The 23791-nt window shown below is 36.8% G+C and overlaps 1 protein-coding gene across 1 annotated transcript; it reads right to left on the reverse strand.

Moving 5' to 3' along the window:
- Positions 1–11415: 11415 nt before the first annotated feature.
- Positions 11416–12978, reverse strand: LOC137747926 (zinc finger protein ZAT1-like). The gene has a single exon (XM_068488052.1). It carries the CDS (start codon positions 12886–12888, stop codon positions 11416–11418), a length of 1473 nt encoding a protein of 490 aa, XP_068344153.1. The 5' UTR covers positions 12889–12978.
- Positions 12979–23791: the final 10813 nt, after the last annotated feature.

Below are 23791 nucleotides of genomic sequence, written 5' to 3' on the forward strand. Positions count from 1 at the left end.
TTGACACAATCATCTTGAAAGACTCACAAACATCCTCCAATTGGAATCACTCCAAAATTCATTTGTTTAATCACTTTCTGCTTCAAAGGAAGTTGAATGTTCGACATTGGAAATATATAACAAAGTATCAAAATTCTACTAAAATAATCAATAAATTAATACTAAGATTAGGGTAAAATATATAGTATAATATGGACTCATCAATGGTCATGACTCTTTAAACCAAACATCTTTCTATCCTTGAAATTGACACATCGAGAAACATTTGATGAAAAATAGAAGGAGGTCAGTATATCCTATATCCTATATCCTATATCCTTTTCTTCACTTGTCATATAAAAAATAGAAGGAGGTCAGTATATCCTATATCCTTGCTGAATAGAATGAAGAGTTCTTATTTTTTTGAAACTTCAAAGTTGGCACGAGCTTCAAGTCCATCCTTCATTTTCTTTTCAGCCCCCAACAATGTGTGTAAAATTATCTCTGAAATACATTTATCAATGTCCATTAGATCTAAATTATGACATATCAACAAATGTTGCCAATGTGGTAAAGAAAAGAAAATGCTTTTCTTTTTCCATGGATTAGTTGCACGAGTTCTTGATTCTTTTGGGACATTAGAGCGTCTTCTTTGCCTTTTCTTTGAACCATTAGTTTCGGGAGTTGGTGTTTTTCCAAAAGTAAATGTCAAAATAGACAACTAAGCTAAACACTCAGATCCCACTGGCATCCTTGGTACTGCATTTCTCTCACAGCTGTCATCAAATAATGTTGCCATGTTTCGAAATGTATGCGTAATAGGCAAAAACCTCCAGTGACCCAAATAGATTTGATTGTGATAGTTGGGCAAACGCCTTGATCATGTTTTGTGATTATAATGAGGACATGCAAGCTTACCCTTTTGTACTCCATCCTAAGAGGTTGGCATACGCATGAAAGTCATTAATAGTCCACAATACAACATCTTTCATGTTGAATGATTGATTGGAAAAAACATCGTAAATGTTGGAACAAGCTTCCCATAGTTCTTTTAACTCATCAATCAAGGGCTTTAGGTATATGCCTATATCATTACCAGGTGCATGAGGGCTCGAAATCAACAGAGACAAGGGTTGTGTCATACACATTTAAACAGAAATTACCACATGCCAAGTGCTATGCAAATTGGTCAAGCCTGCAAAAGGATTATATTAAACCTATCACTTCCAAATCCTAAACGTACATTACGAATTTCGGACGCAAAGTCGGGATATAAAGCATCTAAATGCTTCCAAGTAGGAGAATATGATGGGTGTCTCATATATCCATCATTAGGACTTTCAGTTGCATACGATCTCATATGTTCAGCAGTTTGCTTTGACATACACAACCTCTTCAACATTGGTGTAAGCGGAAAATACTGAAGAATCTTAGCATACTTTACTACTAGAACCATCTGCCATTTTTTTCATTGTTTATCTTGAAGCACCACAACGCGTGCATACATCTAGATTTGATGTATCTTTCCAAAATAGGATGCAATCGTTAGGGCAATCATCAATCTTTTCACACTTAAGTCCCAAATCATCAATAATTCCTTTGGCTTGTTTTAAGGATTTTGGCAAACAATTTCTATCAGGCAAACATATCGCTAAAAATCTCCATAAACATGGAGAAAGCCATATTAGTCAGATTTCTCAAGCACTTGATTTGGTACAATTTCAAAATATCATTAAGGAAGCCATACATTTCACCAGTCTCCGTTCGTCAGTAAAATCTATTTGAATTGTATTTATTTATGAACTGATATAGGTCTTCCCATGATGCGTCCAACGAGCTGTTACATACACAGGATCCATTCCATTCCAAGGAAGATGCCCCTTGACAGCTATTATATTTTTATATTAACGGTTGCAACATTGTTTGCAGGGACATATATATTATCTTATCTTTACGATTAGAATTAGCAATGAATTCATTTATAAACAAATACAACCCTACACTATACTCATTGGTGGAGCGATCCAAATGTACCCACCCTTTATACATTTTTTCCTGTTATGCAAAACAAAAAATACAGATAAAAACAAGACGAAGAATTTACACCTTGCCAATTAAGAAGCAATCACACTCACCTTAAGCAAGCTTTCAACTTTCTGGATACAAAGCAATCCTCTTGGATAATTTCTGCACCATAAAGAGTACAAGTTAGAAATATATCCAAATTAACCTACAAAAGACAAATTAGAAACATATTCAATATTTTACACGTACGTATGTGACTACACGACCCAAATATACTCATCCCAAAGAATAAAAATAGAGGTGAATTGAAATTCATCGTCTATTCTAATGTAATGTAATACTGAATCTAGTAATCATCGTCTCCCTTTATTAAAAAGGAAATTTAATTAAACCAAATAATAATAGACGCAAAATGCTTAAAGCCTTAAACTGAATCTAGTAATCATCGTCTCCCTTTATTAAAAAGACATTTAATTAAAACAAATAATAATAGGAGCCTTTACCTAGTTATTTAAAATGACAATTGCAAAATTTTGGTTTTTTTTTTTTTTTTCCTCAAGGCAATTTTCCACCCAATCCCTCTTTAAAATTGGGTGCTATTCTTTTTAATTTTTAATTTTTTTAACAAACAATATTATCTACACTAAGGGGGGGGTGGAATAAGCCTTACAATAGACTAGCAATAATGTGATCCAAGTTCGCCTTTGGCGAGAATCGAACCTAAGACCTCTCACTTACAAGTGAAGAGAAATACTATTAGACCATAGTACTAAGTAGTTACTGAGTGCTATTTTAAATGCACCTAATAATGCTAGTAGAGGCAATTAATATTTCCATCTTTAAAAACTCATTAATAGGTGCAATTCTTTTAATCTGACCCTAATTGATCACCCCTAATAATTTATTTTCATGTAGTGTCTTTTTAGAATAGAATCCTTGTTCTAAACCGTAAGAATCCAAGAGGATATATAGAAGTAGATATTGTACCCTCTTAGGAGTTGTGATTATTTGTGGTGCACACCAATTCTTGTAGGAACTTTAAGACTTATGAGGAATCTGATCTCGTGTCTTGTGGAGCAAGCTTGGTTATACTAGCAGTGTCGCTCGAACTTCACCTATTGCCTTGGAATAGGATGATGGTGGCCAATGCTCTGTCTAGTCCAATTTCGCTCGGAGCTGTTGAGTCCAAGACCGGACTTCTAAGGTAACAATATTCTGATCAGCCTTACTTCGACCCTAGAAAATCATGATCCTGCAATTGCCCCTAACTATGCATCTAAAAGACAACCTGTTCCTCTTGAGGATGGATAATTATCCAGACCATGCCCTTCGGAGTAAACTTGAATACGTACTGCTTAGTCTTCTTTCTTCCCATGGTGATCTAATTTCTTGTCGTCTAGTGGAGACGCTTCGGATTTGGACGTGCGGTCTCGAGTGCTGCGCCACAAAAATAATGATTATGCATATCGTGTGGGCACATTTTGCAAGAGGCTGCCATTCATTTATGAGTAGCTTCGATCTCTGTATCCATCGATCTCTAGGCAAAGACTCTTTGTATTCAATGGTTAAATTGCTTGCCGCTTTGTCTTTAAATAGCTTTTTCTCGGTTAGGACTCTTCATATTTCTTTCTCTCTGTCTGCATTACAAAGCCTCATCCTCTACTCCATAGTTTTCTTTTTGAGCCCAGTTCCCTCTATGAGCCTTTGATGTTTAGGATTGTAAAACAAAATAACCATGTTTTGCTTACTAGTTTTGCCAAACAAGACTAGGCAAAAACAAGTTAACATATACTCACATAATAGCATCTTATGCTCTTACAACTTGCTCCATAACATTCATCCTTATGCAATATCCTCCTTGCAGTCTTCGCATACGGGTTCAATCCCAACAAAGTATTGAGATGTTCCAGAGGATTTTTTATAGGAACCCTCTTCGCATTCATATGGGAGTGAATGCTGATGACTGCTTGATTTCATCAGAGTTGATGACCTCGGCTAAGCTTATTTCGTAGTCTTTATAGGATAATTTCTATTCCGGGGGTGAGAGCATGTCTCCCCCAAAACAGTTGTACTTTTCCATGCCTTTTTCATGAGAGTTTGACAATAAACATATGTTTGTATGAATTCTCTCTTCCTTTCATCCATTGCTTTTTTATTCACGGATTAAAATCTTAATCGATAAATATTTCCAAAGTAAACAAACTTTTAGAGTAAATAAGTAATAGAGCAGAACACGAGTAAGTTAGTTGGCTTGGTACAAAGCTCAAAAACCCCATTGGTAATGTTCATTCAGAAAAACATTACTTCCCAAACTTAGTATTCATAAAGTTTTCCATCGCGATATCATGGGATTTTGATAATAAACATTACCTCTCAAATAGTTGTACTTTTTGTGCCTTTTTCATGGAATTTTGATAGTAAACATGTGTTTGCATGAATTCTTTCTTCCTCTCATCCCTTGCTTCCTTATTCATAGAATAAAATCTTAATCCAATAAATCTTCCCAAGGTAAACAGAATCTTCCCATGGTAAACAGACTTTTAGAGAAAATAAGTAACAGAGCATAACATAGTAAGTTTGTGAGCTCGGGATAGAGGTTAAAAACCCCTTGGTAATGTTGATTTGGAAAAACATTACCTCCCAAATTTTGTATTAATAAAGCTTCTCATTGCTCAAAACCCCATGTTGTGGGCCCGGGACAAAGCATTAAGTAAATTTTTATAGGCTTTATGATGCCTCTGCACCCTTCTCGTTATTTAGACCCTCATCTCTTGTATAGGTGATGAGGTAGAAACTAACACACAAATTAAACCCTTTTTAGACAATTGTAGTATATGTAAGTAGGGATCGTTCTAGGCCAAGGATTAGAAGGGATGCTAATCAACACAAATTAAACTTAAAAACACAAAACTAGACTCTAATGACTCAAAACTGCGCAAAACAAACAAGGTGACTCAAAATAGGAACTAAAGGGTGATTTGGATGACTTCTAGACTTAACTTGACTCAAAATACTAAAGGGGGACAGGTTTGAACGAATTTTAAACTAAACTAACATGACACAATGGCAGGGGGTTTGGTTTGGACGAAATTTAACCATCATATTTCTAGTTATTATTCCTATAAACCATGAATGACAATGCCCCAAGTTAACCGTGAACTGCACAAATTAACCATCAGATTTTCCTAAATTCATTGAATTGGACTTAACGACACAATCAAATTATTCTTATCAAGTTCCCTATATGAACTGCATGATAGAGATACATATCAAAGGTCATTAAGTTCTATGAAAATCATAAGCATTGACATGACATTCGTAACTATGAAAAACATGATACTCCTGCTAGGAATTTACTTAACACAATCATGACTAGTGATTTCCACTACTTATAAATATAAGTTCATAACTATTAGGTGAAATTCCCTTATATTTTAGCATCAAATTCATGCATGCAAACTAAGTAGGCCTCCTTAATCAACATACAAGAATAAGTTATCAATCAAACAGATAAGTAAATTGCATTCAAGATTTATGAAACAATAACTGGATGTAATCAATTCATATCACACATATGTTCATGGCTTTGAATTCACCTCTAGCTAAAACGAAATTAGTTCCACATGTCTACAATTAAACGAAACCAATCTAATTTAAACATTGAACTAAAACAAAGGATATAATACACCTAGAAACGCTCCAGCAATCCAAAGGCAGATTCGGCACAATTCTTGGATGCAAGGTCACGACACAAGTCCTCTTTCTCCTTGCAAGCACAGCACAAGTCTCTAAGAACTCTCAGAAACCTGCGGCACACCCCTATTTTCTCTCAAAAAAACTTGCTCCCTGAAAGTTGTGGCAACAATGTGTATTTATAGGCTAGGGTTTGGTAGAAACCAAGGAGGAAAATGACAGGGTCTTTGCATTACTTTAGGACTCCTTGAATCAGATAGGAAGGATTTAGAATAGGATAAGGACTCCTTTTGCACTTGGAAACAATCTGAGATAATGTTGGATAACTTGGATAATGTTTGGATAAGATGAGAGAAGATAGGATTAGATAAGGTTAGTTTGTATAAGATTGGATAAGGTTCCTTCTTTTCAGCTGATTCCTTGTCTTCCAAACTTCCAAATTTGATTCTCCAAATTGTAGGACATATTTAGCACATGTAAAACTCCAAAAATGTCCATGCATTATGCTCCAAACACAAGCTAACCAATCCAAGCCCAAAACTGCTCTGAAATGCTCCATTTAGCCCTTTATTGTCATTTTCACCAATTGGACCTACAATAATATGAAAATAAACTAAATCACTATAATAAATAGAAACTAACTCAATAAATGCAAAGAAACAAGCTAACAAAGTCACATAAATATGCTCCTATCAATAGGCTAGCCATTATTTCATACAACAAACCACTTTTGGCCAATCTTGGTTGATGCCGCCCTATTTTCTGGGGCCAAAACTTTCACATGCCTTATTAGCTCTTTCCTTTTTGAGCTGCTCTTGCTAGATGATAGAGGGATGTTGACGTCCACTATCTCTTTGGTGCTTACTTCTCTCTAAAGGTGAGTGTTATTCGCAACCTGGGATGGCTGATAGTTGCGAAATATTTCAGATAAGTTTTTCTTCTTTGAACATCCTCCTAACCTTCTAAACATACTATCACTTTTCATCCTTTTTTCTTTCGGACTGTAAGGTTTATAATTTTGGTTGGGGGCTAAGGCATATTTCAGTTGCTTCTTACCTTTCCTTCGTAAGTCCTTGCTAATTATGGCTCTGGGAGTTTGGATTTGCAGCTTAGACTCACATTGAGACCTACAACAAAGAACAATTTCCTTGATTATTGCAGTCTTAGGCCTATCGAGCAACCTTTTGCTACACCCACGTTTCTCCCTCTTTCTTCTTTTCTCACCTTATGTCCAAGGTGAACTTCCCCTTGCTTCTCTCGGGCCAATTTAGATTCACCATATTGGCTGGGGCCTTATGACATGGATCAACATTGATCATCATTGCGATCTGCTTTTCTAGTAGTAGTCTTCCATTAACAGTTATGTTTTAAATCCAGTACCTGAATTGCACACAATTTGTAATGAAGTGGTTGAATGTGTAATGAATTTTGCAATACTTCTTTTATGTAATCTCTTCAGGTTTACGAAATTCTAGAATCGAGCAAGGTCACCCTGGCTTTTACTAACTCCTCATAAATGTCTGCAGACTTTGGTGAGATAAATGAGTAGGTTTGGAACTTTGGTGGTTTCGTAGGCACAAACCCTTCATCTTTCATTACTACCTTTTGATCTTTGATTGGCTTGACCATTCCTTTCACCGTCAATGGTTTGAATGGTGGAATCATCTTTGTAGCATAAACCTCTATCTCTCCCTCTAGATGCTCCCTTGTCTTCATTTTGTCCAAAATCTTCAACCTCTAGATATGAATTCGAGTCTTGCTCACAAAAAATGGAGGCTTAAGGAGTGCTTAAGATGTTACTCCTCAACAAACAACCTTTCATACTTAGTGGTTGCAATCACTAGTTTATTCAGCTTATTGAATTACAGATGATATAACTTATTTTTCGGTGGCAACCTCAGGGCTTTTTGAGCAATTGCAATGAGTTGCCTATGGTTTATAGGGGCTGGCATCTCATTATGGTATTTTTGATACATTATCATGAAATCCTTAGTTGACTTATGCTCATATTGTTTACGTCCACTTGGTCTTGGATGTCACCTCAAGTTTTACTGTATAAAACTATTCATTGACAATCATCTCCATTTGATCCCAATTAGCAATGGAGTTGGAAGACAAGAGAGAGTACCACTAAAAAGCTAATCATGTCAAATAATTTCCAAACAGCCTTAACTTGTAGTTTGGTTTATCTTCAAATGCTACACAATGGTTAGAGAACTTAAAAATGTGATCCCTTGAAGAAATGTTGAAGTTCTCTTTACTAAAAGCGAGGACAGAAGACATCTTGAAGTTTGGAGGAAAATGATTCTATTCATCAATGTAGGCACAATATGGTAAGTTATCTTTAACATTGGGCAAGCCAGAGGCTGTGCATTTTGCAAGATTAGCCTCCTTAAATTAGCTACTTCATTCTTGAGCTATTGGTTTTCCCCATGTTTTGGCAGATTCATAGATGATCCCACTCTTCCAGAACCATTTCTAGTTGTTTCAGTTTGAGTCCATTCCCCCCTAATTGGCCATTAATGGAGGCTTATAAAGTGGTGGTGTTGTCAACTTTGGGGGAAAAGATTTTCCATTGAACCCTCCACTACTAGTTGAAGCAACATAGTATGCCTAGTTTTGCTTTATCCTGACTACTTTATTGGAGCTGGTGCATACAACTTTGTCTCTAAGTTATTCATCCTTAGCATCAGACGAGGGGGAAGGGGGGGGGAGAAGGGAAGGATAACAACTTCTCATTTTCCTAGATTTAACTCTGGTCTTTAAACTAAAGATTGGTGTTGTTTACTTGGTGGGTTAGATTAGAAAATTTTGTCTCCAACTTTCTCTTCAGCTCGCAAGTGGCACTACAAAGCTTGTTGGTCTTGCCTTTGGTGTCAATTACAGCTGCCTCCATACTCCTCATCACTTGGAGAATGGTTGATTACAATTCTTCATTGGACATTTCTTTGCCTGAGTGACCCGAATGAGTAGAACTTTCATCAGTTTTAGGACTTTGACTATGAGTGAGTTAACCATCTTTCTCAACCATTTTCGTTGGTTTGGCAAGATGTGGTGAAGTAGCTTTAAACCTTCATCTTGAATCCTTATCTTTTTTTTGGTGGTTTGGCATACAACACAATGATGATCACACTGGGTGTGCTACAATTATATGTTGATGGATTTGCGATTTGCACACAACTTCTCTCGTGAGGAAGGTGAACTCAGTGTGTCAGTTTAAAGGTGCATTTTGGAGGCCTTGAGCAGGCCTTCCGGCTATTTTTAATTTGTTATTTTTAGGTGTGGCACTGTTAGTTTAGACCAAAAAATTGATTGATTGTATGTTGTTTATTAAGTTGTTTGCTTGCACCACAAGTAGATCGAGTTTCTTATCAAAGAGCAGTGCCATAAAGAGTTTAAATCTACGTTAAGTTATTTTCTACGCCTAGTTGCCAAGGACTTTACAATTTTTAAAATTTTTTTTTTATGTGTTTATGCCAAGAGACAACACAAGCTAATCAGATCTGAGTCTAACAATGTTTGCAACTATTAGGTAAATATAAATAATGAAAGTAATGCAAATAATGATAGAGAGGAAAGACATGAAATAAAAGAAAGTTAGATGCTTATCAAATGTTAATCAGTAAAATAAAAACTTGCACAAAACAGGTAATAACTCAAACAGAAATAAAAAATACAAGCATTTGAATAAAATGTAAACCTATTTGAGCAAGTTCCAATGCTAGACAGGCAAGTTCTTGCAAGTTGGTAGAGTGTTTGGAAAGTAAGTTTTAATAAAGGAAATTAATACTACATGCAATGCAACAAAGTTTATTAAAGTTCAAGTACAATGAAGAAAAGGAAAAGATGCTTTGAATTGCAAAAATAATTTGTAAAAAGTCGGTTTACAGAACTTTGAAGTCTTTCTATATGTTGAGTTAAGTATCATTTTATTCTGCCCTTCTATTGTCTTCTATTAAACAATCTTCCCTTTGAGTCTAAGTCTTTCCCCTTTAGATTATTCCTCTCTAATCTCAGTTATTTATGTGGCTATTGTTAGAGAGTAAGTTTGCATCTTGCGAATTGAGCCTTTGTTCCTCTAGAACTACGAGACAGTCACTAGAAATAAATGTTTCTCTGTAAAATCTGACTGATTTGACCTTCGTCAAGTGTGAACGAGGGCTCTTTTACCACCCATGACGCCATGTCATAAAGCACTTTTAAAAGAGTGAGCATGCTCACTGTTCATTTGCCTTGAAATTAAACACCCATTTAGGCTTTGTTTACTTAGTGAGTTGGGCCTTCAATAGGCCCAATACATAACTTTCGTCCAAACAACCACCACTATAAATTAATATTTTTGATTCAGCCAGCACAAAAAAATTTCACTGTATGTCATCGTTACCACCTGTAATATCCAAGTTCACGGTTCCTCACTAACTAACCTTCATTACGTCAGCTCCAGTTGCTTGTATAATATACCTAGGCAACCAGATTTCCCAGTTTACCCCGCGGATGGAAGTATATATTCTGATAGTTGTGTCTACAGAAAAATGTGAAGGTCTTGGCAACTATACTAACAGAACTTCTGACTGAAGTCTGATTGACTAATTCAAAAAGAAAATTCCAACCTTTATCTCCTTCTACCTTTTACGCTATTAAGTTTGTTGGTTATAAATATCGTTAAAGGTTTTCTTACATCAATTGTTTGTAGTGAGTATGACTGCTGGTGTTGGTGCGATAGCAGTATTAGAGTAGGGGCAATTAGGGGTGAAAAGTGGGTGGTCGTTTCCTCAATTGTTGATATTTGTTCCATTTGCATTAACTGATACCAGATTGGCTTGGTTTAACTGGAAAGAAAAATATTGAAACACCAAACATTTATCATAAATCCAGTCCAATTAATCAAAGCAATTTTTGATAAATGTAAATGCGAAATACAAAGTAAATGTTAAATTCTAATGTTTTACTTCATTCATATACTAAACACAATTCCATACAATGAAGTTAATCACAGTCAATTGAATTTCAAATACATTTGAGATAGAGAAAAAAAAGAAAGAAACCAACTAGCAGATTGGATTATATTAGATTTGATTGGACTCTCACGAGCAAATATGTCAGTTGATCTCCAAAAGTCATTGAAATTGATCAAAATTGGTTGTATCAGATTGGATCGATTGGTTTAGGATTGTAACAAGTCTTATTTTTGGTAAAGGTTAACAGTTTGGTGTCTAAGATTTATAAAGAACAAGATAATTGCACAAAAGTTTAAAATGATTCTAAGCTTAAGATCAACACCAAAAGCACCAGCTGCTAATGTAGACTCAAACTTTAGTCTCTACCAATTCTAATTGTGTAAGAGAGGAGCACCAAATTAAAAATATTCTTTTGTTTTGTGTACGGTGGGGTGACACTAAAAAATTCTTACTATATATCATGACAGCACTTGAATCTTTTTTTCTTTGCCAAACAATTTTTAACAAGAAAAATCATATAGATAAAGTACAATGATTTAGTCGAAGTATAAACCATGCTATGCATGAAGGGTTTGGGGCTTCTATGGGTTCCTATTCACCCTCTATAATGTACATTAACAGTTCAAAAATAAGTTTTAACAAGAACGTTGAGCTATGGCTTGTTTGTAAAAATTACAGTTTTCTTGGTACAAAAATTTTTGAACAAAAAGGGGGGAGAGAGAGAGAGTGCTGAGAAAATCTCACATTCCTTGACATGAAATTATGGGTCAGCTCCAACATCAGTTGTTGAACCAATCCCCACCTGCAACCATGGTGAGGAGCCCCCACTGTTGGTAATATCGTTTAGTTCACTCAGCTTTGCTAACTTTACCTTACTGTCTGCTTCATCAACCACATTCTGCATTGAAACATCACTGCTGTTATTATTGTTGTTGTTATTATGATTATAGCCGTCGTTGTTAATGTTGTCATTGTCGTTTTGGTGGTGTGAGTGGTGTTGGGGATTGTCCTCCTCCTTTGTCCCAATCCATGGCTGTAAAAAGAAATCTGTAGAGACATCCAAGCTTGATGGATTGGGATGATCTCTTCTACCTACTCCATTCTCATCCATTGGAGCTGGTAGGTTAAGATCAAGCTTCAGATCAAGTGGATCCAAAGCATCAAACATGGGCTTTTGGTTCATCATTTGTTGCTCCAAACTCTCTTGAAATTCGTGGAACTTGGCTAGAGTATACGTGTTTGACGTGGAGTTGGACGTGATCCAATGACACCTCTTGTGCCCACCCAATGCCTGCCCTGATGAAAATATACGATGACATATTGAACATTCATGCACCTTCGATTTTCTCTTCGAGGTGTAAGCTGATGGAGTATTAGACCCATGATCGAATTGTAGGGTTGAATTGGATTTATTGGGAAAGAATTCTTCATGTGTGATGACATCATCATCGGCCATACTATCTTCGAGGTGATCAAGCCTGGCGGCGAAGCACCCTTTAACTTTCTTGTGGCTAGCCCTATGACCGCCCAATGCTTGGTGGGAATTGAACACTTTCTTGCATGCTTTGCATTCGAACAAGCATTTATTAGCGACCCCCTTCAACTTATTGTTGTCAATTGTCAACCCACGTGACATAGGACTCATTATGTTCATAGGGTTTCTTCGTTCCTCCTCTTTGCTAGCCGAAGCACAAGACTCTTCTGGTTCTACTTCCATTGGATCCACCGTGGCATTAGACAACATCATTAAGCAATTGGCAAGGTCTTCTTCCTCATTTGATGGGCAATGTGGACTGAAATTTCCCACTTTGGCTCTAAATGATCTCTTCCTTTTTGACCACCCACATCCTCGCCGGCTGCCACCAGTCCCATCCTCCCCATCAGAGCCCGGCGAGGACACAAGGGACTCTGCATCTACAGAGCTACTACATTTCCCATGTTCAAGGAAGGATTTCCAGGACAAGAATTCTTTGCCACAATTCTCACAAACCCGGCAGCTTTTGAGGCGATTTGGGTTTTTTCTTAGGGCATACATGCACTTGTTGGTGGAGGGTACATTGCCGCCGAGTTTGTCCTCCCAATCACTCAGAGGATCATCGTCGTCGATGTGACCTTCATCCCCTATTCCATGTGCCCTCATGTGCCCTCCTAACGCTCTACCACACCCAAAACCTTTCTTGCAAATTTTACAGAAATGTTTGAAGCTTGATTGCTGGTCGACAATCAAAGCCATTAATTAAAAAACCAAAAACAAAAAAAAAACCAAAATCAGGTAATAAAGCAAAATTATAGAGGAGAGATGGATGGAGAAAGATGGTGGTGATGGAAGTGGGTCAAGAATGGAAGACGGAAAGAAGGTGTATGTTCTTGTAGTGGAAAGAATTGTGGGGTTGCATGGCGATAATTTGGAGGTCCTAGTTTTTAGTTGAAGTGCTGGTTTGGATTGAATTTGTGAATATGGGACAAAAAGAGAGAGGCGGTGTGGGAGTTCTTGAAGAGCTGGGGGATGTGACGACATTGTGACAAGTGGACGGAGGGTTAGATGGTGAGAGACTTTTTCTGTGGCGGTGGCGCCGCCTAGTCAAAGCTAGAACCAAGGGATGGACGTCCGTACATCAAGAGTAGGTTTTGTTGTGTTGGGTTCGTACGAGTGAGAGACTTAGCTAGAGAAAGAGAGTGTGTGTGTGTGTGTGTGTGTGTGATAGAGAGGAAGAGAGAGTGGTTCTAACTGCCATACCTATTCATATCCCTTCATTTCCAAGCCAAGAAAACTAAGCCATGCTTCTCCTTCTCTGTCGGTTGGTGCCACCTGCTTTCCACACAAATTCTTTTTCTATTATAAACAAACCTTTCACCAAGGTTCGTGTTTTTGGTTTAGCTTTATTCTAACTTTCTATTTTTTGAATTTAAAAAAAAAAAGGGAACTTTCTATTTTCAAATTGCACAAAGAGAGACAATTACTCTTGGTTTGATGACGAATGGTAAAAATGCATGTACATTTCTATTTTTATGTTTTCTTAATAACGTTTTCTTTTCTATTTTATAAAATTTTATTTTCCTATTTTTTAACGTGGAGTCAATGGTAAAAACCTTCTATCCGTACGTACTGTCGATGGCCGGAGTGTTAGGATCTCAAAGTGCATATATATAGGAGCTAGCTTGTCGTGAATCAAGTGATAAACTTAGTGAGTTTGATCTGATTGAACGCTCAGACTAAAATAAACTTAGTATTCAAACCCTTAAACTGCTTTCCTTGAGAAAAGTACTCAATTATCTGTTTTTGTAATATCATTGGAGTCAAAATAGTAAGCTCAATCTCTTTTTATAATATCATTGAGCAAATATTATTTTCTTTGGGGCCAAATGACAGTATTTTATTATAATGGAATAAAAATCTTTGCATTTGACGCTAATATATCACTTCTTTGCTGCAATACGGGAATGAAAACTCGAAGATTAATTTTTTTTGTACAATATCTAAATATGTTCAATATTGTCACTTAGTACTACAGTTAGTGATATTCTTTATCGTTTGTAAATGAGAGATCTTAGATTTAAATCTAATGAATAACAAGTTAATTTGTAACCAATTTTTTCTCCTCACACCTTAATTAATGTAAATATATTGATGATTCAAAAAATTATGGTCAAAGTTTTTACTTTAATGCGTGAATTCGAGCCAACTAAAAAGCAACATTATATACGATAAATTTATAGGAAATGTATGACAGATATATAGTGAAGTAAAGTGAAGTGCAATCCTAATTTTGTTTCGCACCAAACCCCTTTTGATGTTAGAACAGGTATGCAGTTGTGTGGGCTCTCGGCATAATATGTATAGTAATAAAGGTTCTCTAGAAAAAGGTCATTGAAACTCTTATTTTCCAAACAAAAATTCACTTAATATTAAACATCCAAATAAAACTCAAATTTCAAATAGAGTGTCATGTAGACAAATATGTAACTAATTATTATCACATATTTACAACTTAAGTCACAAAACCCTAATTATGTCAATAAATATTATTACTCACCCTAATTATCAATTAACCCCATATGGAAATTTTACCTTTCTTGTATGATAAATATTAGGAACATTTGTATATGTAAGTATGTGTGTGTGAGTGTGTGTGTGTATATATATATATATATTAATTTAGCCATGTTCATAAACAATTATGGGCACATTTTTTGTATAAAAAAAAAATCCTTTGTACAATCAGTTATTTTGCATCAAATAATATTGTTTGATAAAAACAACAAAGAACCAATTAATATTCTTTTATAGTGTAGGTAAATTATTTTACCTAGATTCTTACATACATCAGGCATTTTTTTGTTTGTTATTACATATGCGTGTTAAAAATAATTTATCTATATTTATATGTAAAATATAAGTAAATTATTTTTGAATCAAATAGCATTTATTTTGTAGGTAAATTAAAGTAGTGGTTCCATAATTTTTGTAAAGTTAAATAGTGCCTAAATTATTTCGTAAAAACTAAACCAAGACAAATTATCTCCATTAAAATAAAACAATAGATATTCGACAAAAAAAAAAAAAAAATAGTAGATACATTATTTTCTTATAAGATTAAACAATAGGTAAATTATATTGTACGTAAATTATGTTTGTAATAAAAAAAAGAAATGGAAATTCATAAACAAAAAGTAGTAGATGCATTATTTTTTAATCAAATTTCCTTTATTTGTAGGTGAATTATTTTCATGCATTATTATATATATTGGGCACATTTTACTACTAATATATATGTGCGCAATAATTTACCTATATTATTATATAAAATATAGATAAATTTATTTTGAATCAAATAACATTTTTTATTTTATAGGTAAATTATTTTGCATGTATCATTACATACATAGGGCAAATTTATTATAATACACATGTCCTAATAATTTACCTATATTTTTTAAACATAGGTAAATTATTTTATAGTGATCTTTCAAATTTTCATTTGGTAAGAAAATGACAAGATTAAATTAAAATTATCCAATTTTATGCAAATTTGAAAAACAATTACGAAATCTTAAGGCAAGTATAACATTATTAGTTCTTTTTTGCCTTAACATATATTAATATGATATGATTTTAAATTAATGCATTTTTTCCATTAATCTCTCCCTTCAAATATGCATAGAATTAAATGTCTACATTAAAACTATAATTAGGGGTATTTTAGGTATCTAAAAAATGCAAAATGCGTAAAGGCAAACAAAATTAACGAATTTGCTTATGTGAATCCTAGTAATTGGATTTTATTCAGATAAAAAGACTATATTGGATTTTATGTAAAAAAACTTGAGTTTCAGGGACTAAAGTCATATTTTCAGTAGTAATAACCCTTTAGTTAGAGCCGTCTCATAACAGCTTTGTTCTGATGTCAACATTTTATAATTATATTATATCAAATAAACAAATGATCATATAACTATATAACTTAGATCAATACATATCTTGAATAGAGAATGAAACCATGAGCATTATACGAAATGAATTTAAACTATGTTATTGAACAAGCATTATTTATGCCTGAAGTGCTTTTGGAATATTATCTTCTTCTTTTTTTCTCTAAGAGTTTCTACGTCCTAAATAGTTGAGATCTGAACAATCCTTGTGGGTCATGAAGGTGCACGCATTGTTTCGGTTAATTACTTAGATCTTGGTTAAGTAAAGACATTGCTTTCATAAGTGAAGTGGGATTAGTCAATCAATCATTTCGAGTCAACTTAATAGCTTTGATTCAAAGCATTCACAGACAAACCTAGTGGCTTAAGTACGTAGTGGCAGTGATTAAGCAACCCGCTTTCAACTAGGATGGTGAAGCAACTCTTGCACTAAAAAGTAATTCTCCGCACCTTACCTGCAAATTAAAGTACTAAAAAGAGTTGAACAGTCCACTACTATATCATATATTGTATATGTTGACCCTAAAAACTACCAAGCCTACGTGGCGTGCATGTTGAGTAATTAATAAGCTAACTACGTCATTCGGTTGTGTGCGGGGCGTGCCAACTCGTTGGCCAAGTTTGGCCAGGGAATAAAATACGTTGATGTGGCATTGGGCGCGCTGCTAACTTTTTGATCTTGCAACTACGTCCGAGGAAGGAACACATCTCGGCCTTCGAGTTATAGAGCCTAAAGATAAGGCTACTAGTTTCTTTGAAGGTCACAAATCATCGGCACCTAGTTCGGTCTCAGTAATTATATTCGTGAGACTATAAGTACGCTGAACTGGTACCAGACTATACGGACACAAATACTCGAAAGAGATAAATGTCTTGATTGTAAATGTGATTTAGGCTTTGGAATGCCGAACTCTAAAATGTACTTGTGAATATCCAATCATAAAACAAAACTTGGCTTTCAATGTACCGAGCCTAGTAACCTGGTAACACCTCACTTCGCCGAGAAGGCTGATGAGATGACCTCTACCAACAAGGACTTGGGAATCCTTGTTGATTGAGACTTGGGATAAATAACCAGTCAGTCTCAAAGCAGTGTGATAGGAGCATATTCATGCGACTTAAATGGCTTGTTCTCGTGCATTTACGTTATGTTTCTCTCGTTATTTTAGTCCTTTATGCTTCTTTTGTGTGTTTTCAGGTTCTAAGGGCCTAGGGAGCAAGAAAGTGCATTTTGAGGCCATTTGGAGCATTTTTGGGCATGGATTGGATAGCTTATCCATGGAGCCAAGAGGATGGACGAATTTGAAGGCCTTGTATGCACTTGAAGACACAAAACAATGGCTCTAGCCCAATCAAACACATTATGCCATACAAACCAACCTATTTTAGGCCCATTCTATGTACTTAAACCCTAGCCCTTTAAACTAATTCATTAATCACTTATCAAACCATTCACTTATCACTCACCACATATCATTCACTTATCACTTAACATATCATTCATTTATTTCACTTCCATACTCCTCTTAATTCCACATGCATTCTCACACATGCACATCATTCACTCACATTTCCACCATTCATTCTTTATTCCTTTCCAAACATCTCACATGCATTTCCACCTTCCTACTTCATCATTTCACCACATTCTCCCTCTTTAACTCACATGCATTCATCATAATTCACAACACAAAACAACTTCATTGCCGTGGGTTCCCATTTCCTTTCCAAACATCTCACATGCATTTCTTCATTATTTCCTAAACCCTACATGCATTATTTATTGCATCTTCACATGCATTCACACACACTTTACACATTCAAACCGTGAGCTCCCATTCCTATATGCCATTTTCATATTTCCACCCACTAACCTAGTCATCAACACATGCACTTCCACCTTTCATCCACAATGATTCATGATTCATTCACTTTGCATCCTTTAAATCACATACTTTTCCATCATTAATTAGCCACTTGCATCTTAAACAAACAACCATATGTTCCCTCCACTACTCCTATAAATACCCTTGCACCCATTCAATTCATATCTCATATTTCCATTCACAACACTTCACACAACACAAATACACATCCATTGCCGCAATTCCCCTTCCATTTTCTGTGCAGTTTTTCTCCTTCATTGCAGCCACTATCCAACCATTTCCCATCCCTCCAAAACACTTCACATAATCCCCAAAGCTCACCTTAGACCTTGTGCTACAACAACGAGGAAGAAAAGAGTGCCTAAACGTTCATACAATTCAAGTTTGAGTTGTTGGAATGTTTAGGTGTTTCTTTGATTTCAAAGTTTAAATTTAATTCTCTTTGTTTTGTACGTATGAGAATGGAAGAGAAGAGTGCCTAAACGTTCATACAATTCACGTTTGAGTTGTTGGAATGTTTAGGTGTTTCTTTGATTTCAAAGTTATGAGGAACTAAACCCCCTTTAGCTAGGGGGTGATTCGAAACTATGTTTATATTTGCATTTTGAATTGATTACGTTTGGTTGGAATTTCATAAGTTGTGGATTCAATTCGTTTAACTGTTTGATTGATAACTTATTTATGTATGTTCATTGAGATTGCAAGCTTAATTTTCATGCATAAATATGACGCTAGAATATAAGTGCGTTAAACGAATTCTTGGCATAAGTTTCATGCGTATTCCATAGTAACGAATGCCTCGTCGATGTTTATGATTTCCGTTGAACTTAATGATCTTTGTTGAATGTCTCTATCATGCGTATTCCATAGTTAGGGACTTTGATTAAGAATAATTTGGTTGTAATGCGTATTCCATTCAATCCAACGAATTTAGGGAAATCTGAAAGTTAATCTAAGCGGATCTAATTAACTTGGAGCATTGAGTTTCACAACTTATCGAAAGACCAACTGAGAATCAATTTTGTTTGCAAGTGTAACATGTGTGGAGAAGAACCCCTTGGCTATTCCATCATCCATATTTTTATCACATTCATATTTACATTTTGCCTTTAATTATATTCTGTCTTTTTAATTTAATATCGTCCAACCACAATTCCCCCCCCCCTATTTTGTTAAGTCTTAATCATTCGTATTTGTTTTATTTTTGTATCTTTAAGCTTTTGGAGTCATAAACAATTGCAAATTCGTTTAAATCAAGTTCTAGCTTCTATTTGAGTCAATTTGATTGTTTTAGACAATTTGAGTTTTTCAAAGCCATTCTGAGTCATAGTAGTCTTGTTAAGAGTATTTTAATTTAGTTTTTATGTTTTTAAGTCAATTTAGAAGGTTTTAGCAAGCCCTCCTAATCCCCGGTCTAGAACGATCCCTCACTTATCCATTCTACTACAATTGTCAAACGAGGGTTTAATTTGAGTGTCAAGTAAATCTCGCACCAAATTTTGGCGCCGTTGCCGGGGATTAGCAACTTTGCTAATCCTTTGTCTTTATTTTTATATTTTTTTTGTTTTTCGTGCATTCTTATTTTAGATTCTTAGTTTGTTTGTTTGCTTGTTTTTTAGGTACTGTGTATGACTCGTCGCTCTCGGCCTATTATAGAGAACATCTCCGACTTTGACGGTGATTTTGAACGCACTTTGAGGAGAACGAGGAGTCAACAAGAGCCACCACAACCTCCACCACAACCTGGGCTTGAAGAAGACGAAGTAGGTGTAGAAGAAAAGCCCACGGATCAGATTTTTGAAGAAGAACAAGCCATGGCAGCAGATAATAGAACCATCAAGGAGCTTTCGGCCTCAGGTTTGGATAATGCATTGCCTCTTTGTATCCAATACCCCACGGCTGCAGAGGGGAAGACTGAGGAATTTGAACTCAAATCCAGTTTGTTACACCATATTCCGAAGTTCCATGGCTTGTCTATGGAAGACCCCAACAAACACTTGAAGGAGTTCGAGGTGGTTTGTTCGAGCATGACCCCCGTCAATGTGGATGGGAGTATATTGAAGATGAAGGCCTTTCCATTTTCACTTATGGACAAGGCCAAAGATTGGCTCTATGAACTAGCCCCGGGAACTGTGACTTCGTGGGAGAGTATGAAGCGTGCTTTCTTGGAGAAATTCTTCCCTACTTCGAGAGTGATTCTCCTACGGAAGAAAATTAGTGGTATTCAACAGAATCATGGTGAGACATTCCCGGCTTATTATGAGCGCTTCAAGGGCCTTGTAGCTTCATGTCCTCAACATCAAATGAAGGAGGAACTTCTCCTTCAATATTTCTATGAGGGCCTCCTTCCTATCGAACGTCAAATGGTTGATGCGTCAGCGGGAGGAGCATTGGTGGACAAAACACCAAGGGATGCCAAGATTCTCATAGCCAACCGAGCGCTCAACGCTCAACAATATGAAGGAGTGGGCCAAAGGGAAGCCCCACGGCAACAAAGTGTAAATGAGGTGAGTGCTATTTCTGAAATTCAATCACAACTTGCTAATCTTACTTCTCTTGTTTCTCAGGTTGTGATTGGTCCAAAAGCACAAGAACACCAAGTTTGTGGCGTGTGCTCAATTCAAGGGCATCCATCCGACAAGTGCCCTCAACTAATCGAGAATGGTGGGTGGGAATCTGCCAATGCAATTGGTTTCCAAGGACAAAATCAAAACAACCCATACTCGAACACTTACAATGCCGGATGGAGGGACCATCCAAACTTCAAATGGAGGGAGCCACAACAAGCTGCCCAACAAGGAGGATTTAGGCCAAACCCCCCTGGTTTTTATTCCAAGCCGTATGCACCCCAACAATCCCAACAACCTTCGGCATCATCTCATTCAGGTACGTCTTTGGAAAGTAATCAAGCTATGCAATTACTAACCTCTATTTCGCAGGGGTTGCAAAATCAAAACAACCGAATAGAAAATAACGAGAAGGAGATGATGGATATGAAGAAACAAATAGGGCAGATTTCTGAGTTCCTTGGACAGATTAGAGAGCAAGGAAAGCTTCCTAGCTCAACCACAGTCAATCCAAAGGGAGGATTCGAATCCGCCAAGGCCATCACCCTAAGGGGTGGAAAAGAAGTTGGGACCGAGCCAAACAATCCCAAATCTGCCCAGAAAGTAGATGAAGAGACGACACAACCTGAGGCAGATCACCCTAACTCGGCCAAATCAGGTAATTTAAGTTCAAATTCATGTACTTCACGTCCTAATCTGCCCAATGTACCTTTTCCTCGCAGGTTCATGCAAGAAAAAAAGGAAGAAAGCGAGAAGGACATTCTTGAAACGTTCCGGAAGGTGCAAGTGAACATACCGCTTCCGGAAGGTGCAAGGTGAAAGCGAGAATGTGTCCGCTGTTTTGCAACGTAAACTGCCTACCAAGTGCAAAGACCCCGGTAGTTTCACGATTCCTTGTGTAATTGGACATAATCGTTTTGAACATGCCATGCTTGATTTAGGTGCATCCATAAAAGTCATGCCTTATTCTATTTATGCATCTATGAATTTGGGTGAATTAAAACAAGATGGTGTAATTATACAATTGGCTGATCGTTCTAACGCGTATCCAAAAGGAGTTTTGGAGGATGTGCTTGTGCAGGTGAACCATTTAATTTTTCCGGCTGATTTCTACGTCCTAGACATGGAGGATTCAGCCCATTCTACATCTTTGCCGATTCTCCTTGGTAGGCCATTCATGAAGACGGCCCGAACGAAGATTGATGTATACAAAGGCACCTTGACAATGGAATTCGATGGGGAAGTGATTGATTTTAATATTTCTGAAACTATGAGATATCCTGTTGATGACCATTCTTGTTTTTCCATTGATGTTATCGATTCTTTGGCGCAGGTATACCTTGAAGAATTGAACGAGGACGCCCTGGAAACAACCATCACTAAGGCCATAGAGCGCAAAAATGAAGGATTTGGGCCAATGCAAGGCCACAGCAAGGAGGAGGAATTCTTTGCAATGGGTTCTAGTGAAGAAATAATTGAGGTTGTGGCAGCCCTTGAGTCATTGCCACAACAATATGGTAAGGTTCCACTCTCACTTTCAAATTCAGTTTCCACTAAGATGCTACCTTCTGTTGTTCAGGCACCATCGCTTGAACTTAAGCCGTTGCCGGACCATTTGAAGTATGTGTTTTTGGGAGAAGGCGAAACATTGCCCGTCATCATTTCATCAAGTCTCACAGCAATGGAGGAGGAGAAGCTTGTGAGGGTGCTGCGAGAGCACAAAATGGCCATAGGGTGGACTTTGGCCGACATTAAAGGAATAAGCCCTACCACATGCATGCACCGTATACTTCTTGAGGAGGGGGCTAAACCAACTCGAGAGGCTCAACGCCGTCTCAACCCTCCAATGATGGAAGTGGTGAAGAAGGAAATAATCAAGCTTTTGGATTGCGGAGTGATCTACCCTATCTCCGATAGCCGTTGGGTCTCTCCAGTTCAAGTCGTTCCCAAGAAGTCCGGAGTAACTGTTATCAAGAATGATGAGAATGAGCTCGTGCCTACACGCATTCAGACTGGATGGCGAGTATGTATCGATTACCGGAAGCTAAATGCCATGACTAGGAAAGATCACTTTCCTTTGCCATTCATCGACCAGATGCTCGAAAGGTTAGCCGGTCATGCTTTTTACTGTTTTCTTGATGGATACTCTGGATATAACCAAATTGTGATAGCCCCGGATGATCAAGAGAAGACCACATTCACATGTCCCTTTGGAACATTTGCCTATCGTCGCATGCCATTTGGCTTATGCAACGCACCGGCCACTTTCCAAAGGTGTATGGTAAGTATATTTTCCGATTTTGTTGAAAAGATCATTGAGGTTTTCATGGATGATTTCAGTGTATTTGGGAGTTCATTTGATAATTGCTTGGATAATCTGACCTTAATTTTGAAACGATGTGTTGAAACTAACCTTGTCTTGAATTGGGAGAAATGTCACTTTATGGTGAAACAAGGTATAGTTTTAGGACATATTGTTTCAGAAAAAGGAATTGAAGTAGATAAATTGAAAATAGACCTTGTACGTCACTTACCCTCTCCTACTTCGGTTAGAGAGGTACGTTCGTTTCTTGGCCATGCAGGGTTCTATAGGCGTTTTATCAAGGACTTCTCCAAGATGTCCAACCCTCTTTGCCGATTGCTTCAAAAAGATGTGCCATTCAAGTTTGATGAAGAGTGTAATTCGGCATTTAACCAACTCAAGGAGAAGCTAGTCTCGGCCCCCATTATTGTACCTCCAGATTGGAGCCTTCCGTTCGAGCTCATGTGCGATGCATCCGACTATGCAATAGGAGCTGTTCTAGGACAAAGAAGAGACAAGCGGCCGCATGTCATATACTATGCCTCTCGGACTCTCAATGATGCCCAATTGAACTACTCCACGACGGAAAAAGAACTTCTAGCTGTGGTTTTTGCTTTAGATAAATTCCGTTCATATTTAATTGGTACTAAAGTAATCGTTTATTCTGATCATGCAGCTTTGAGGTACTTGCTCACGAAAAAGGAAGCAAAGCCGAGGCTTATCCGTTGGATTCTTCTTCTTCAAGAATTTGATATTGAAATCCGGGATAAGAAAGGAAGCGAGAATGTAGTGGCTGACCATTTAAGCCGAATGATCCACGAGGAGCATGAACATGCCGTACCTATCCCTGAAACTTTTCCCGATGAGCAGCTGCTATCCATTGAGGTAAGTGAACCATGGTATGCAGATTTAGTGAATTACTTGGTGGCTAAACAAATTCCAAATGAACTA

The sequence above is a fragment of the Pyrus communis genome, chromosome 10 (genome assembly GCF_963583255.1).
Source record: "Pyrus communis chromosome 10, drPyrComm1.1, whole genome shotgun sequence".
NCBI classification, from domain to species: Eukaryota; Viridiplantae; Streptophyta; class Magnoliopsida; order Rosales; family Rosaceae; genus Pyrus; species Pyrus communis.

Bases quoted from the DNA above. Each gene is read 5' to 3' on its own strand.
- LOC137747926 (XM_068488052.1), bottom strand. From the start codon at position 12,888: ATGGCTTTGATTGTCGACCAGCAATCAAGCTTCAAACATTTCTGTAAA.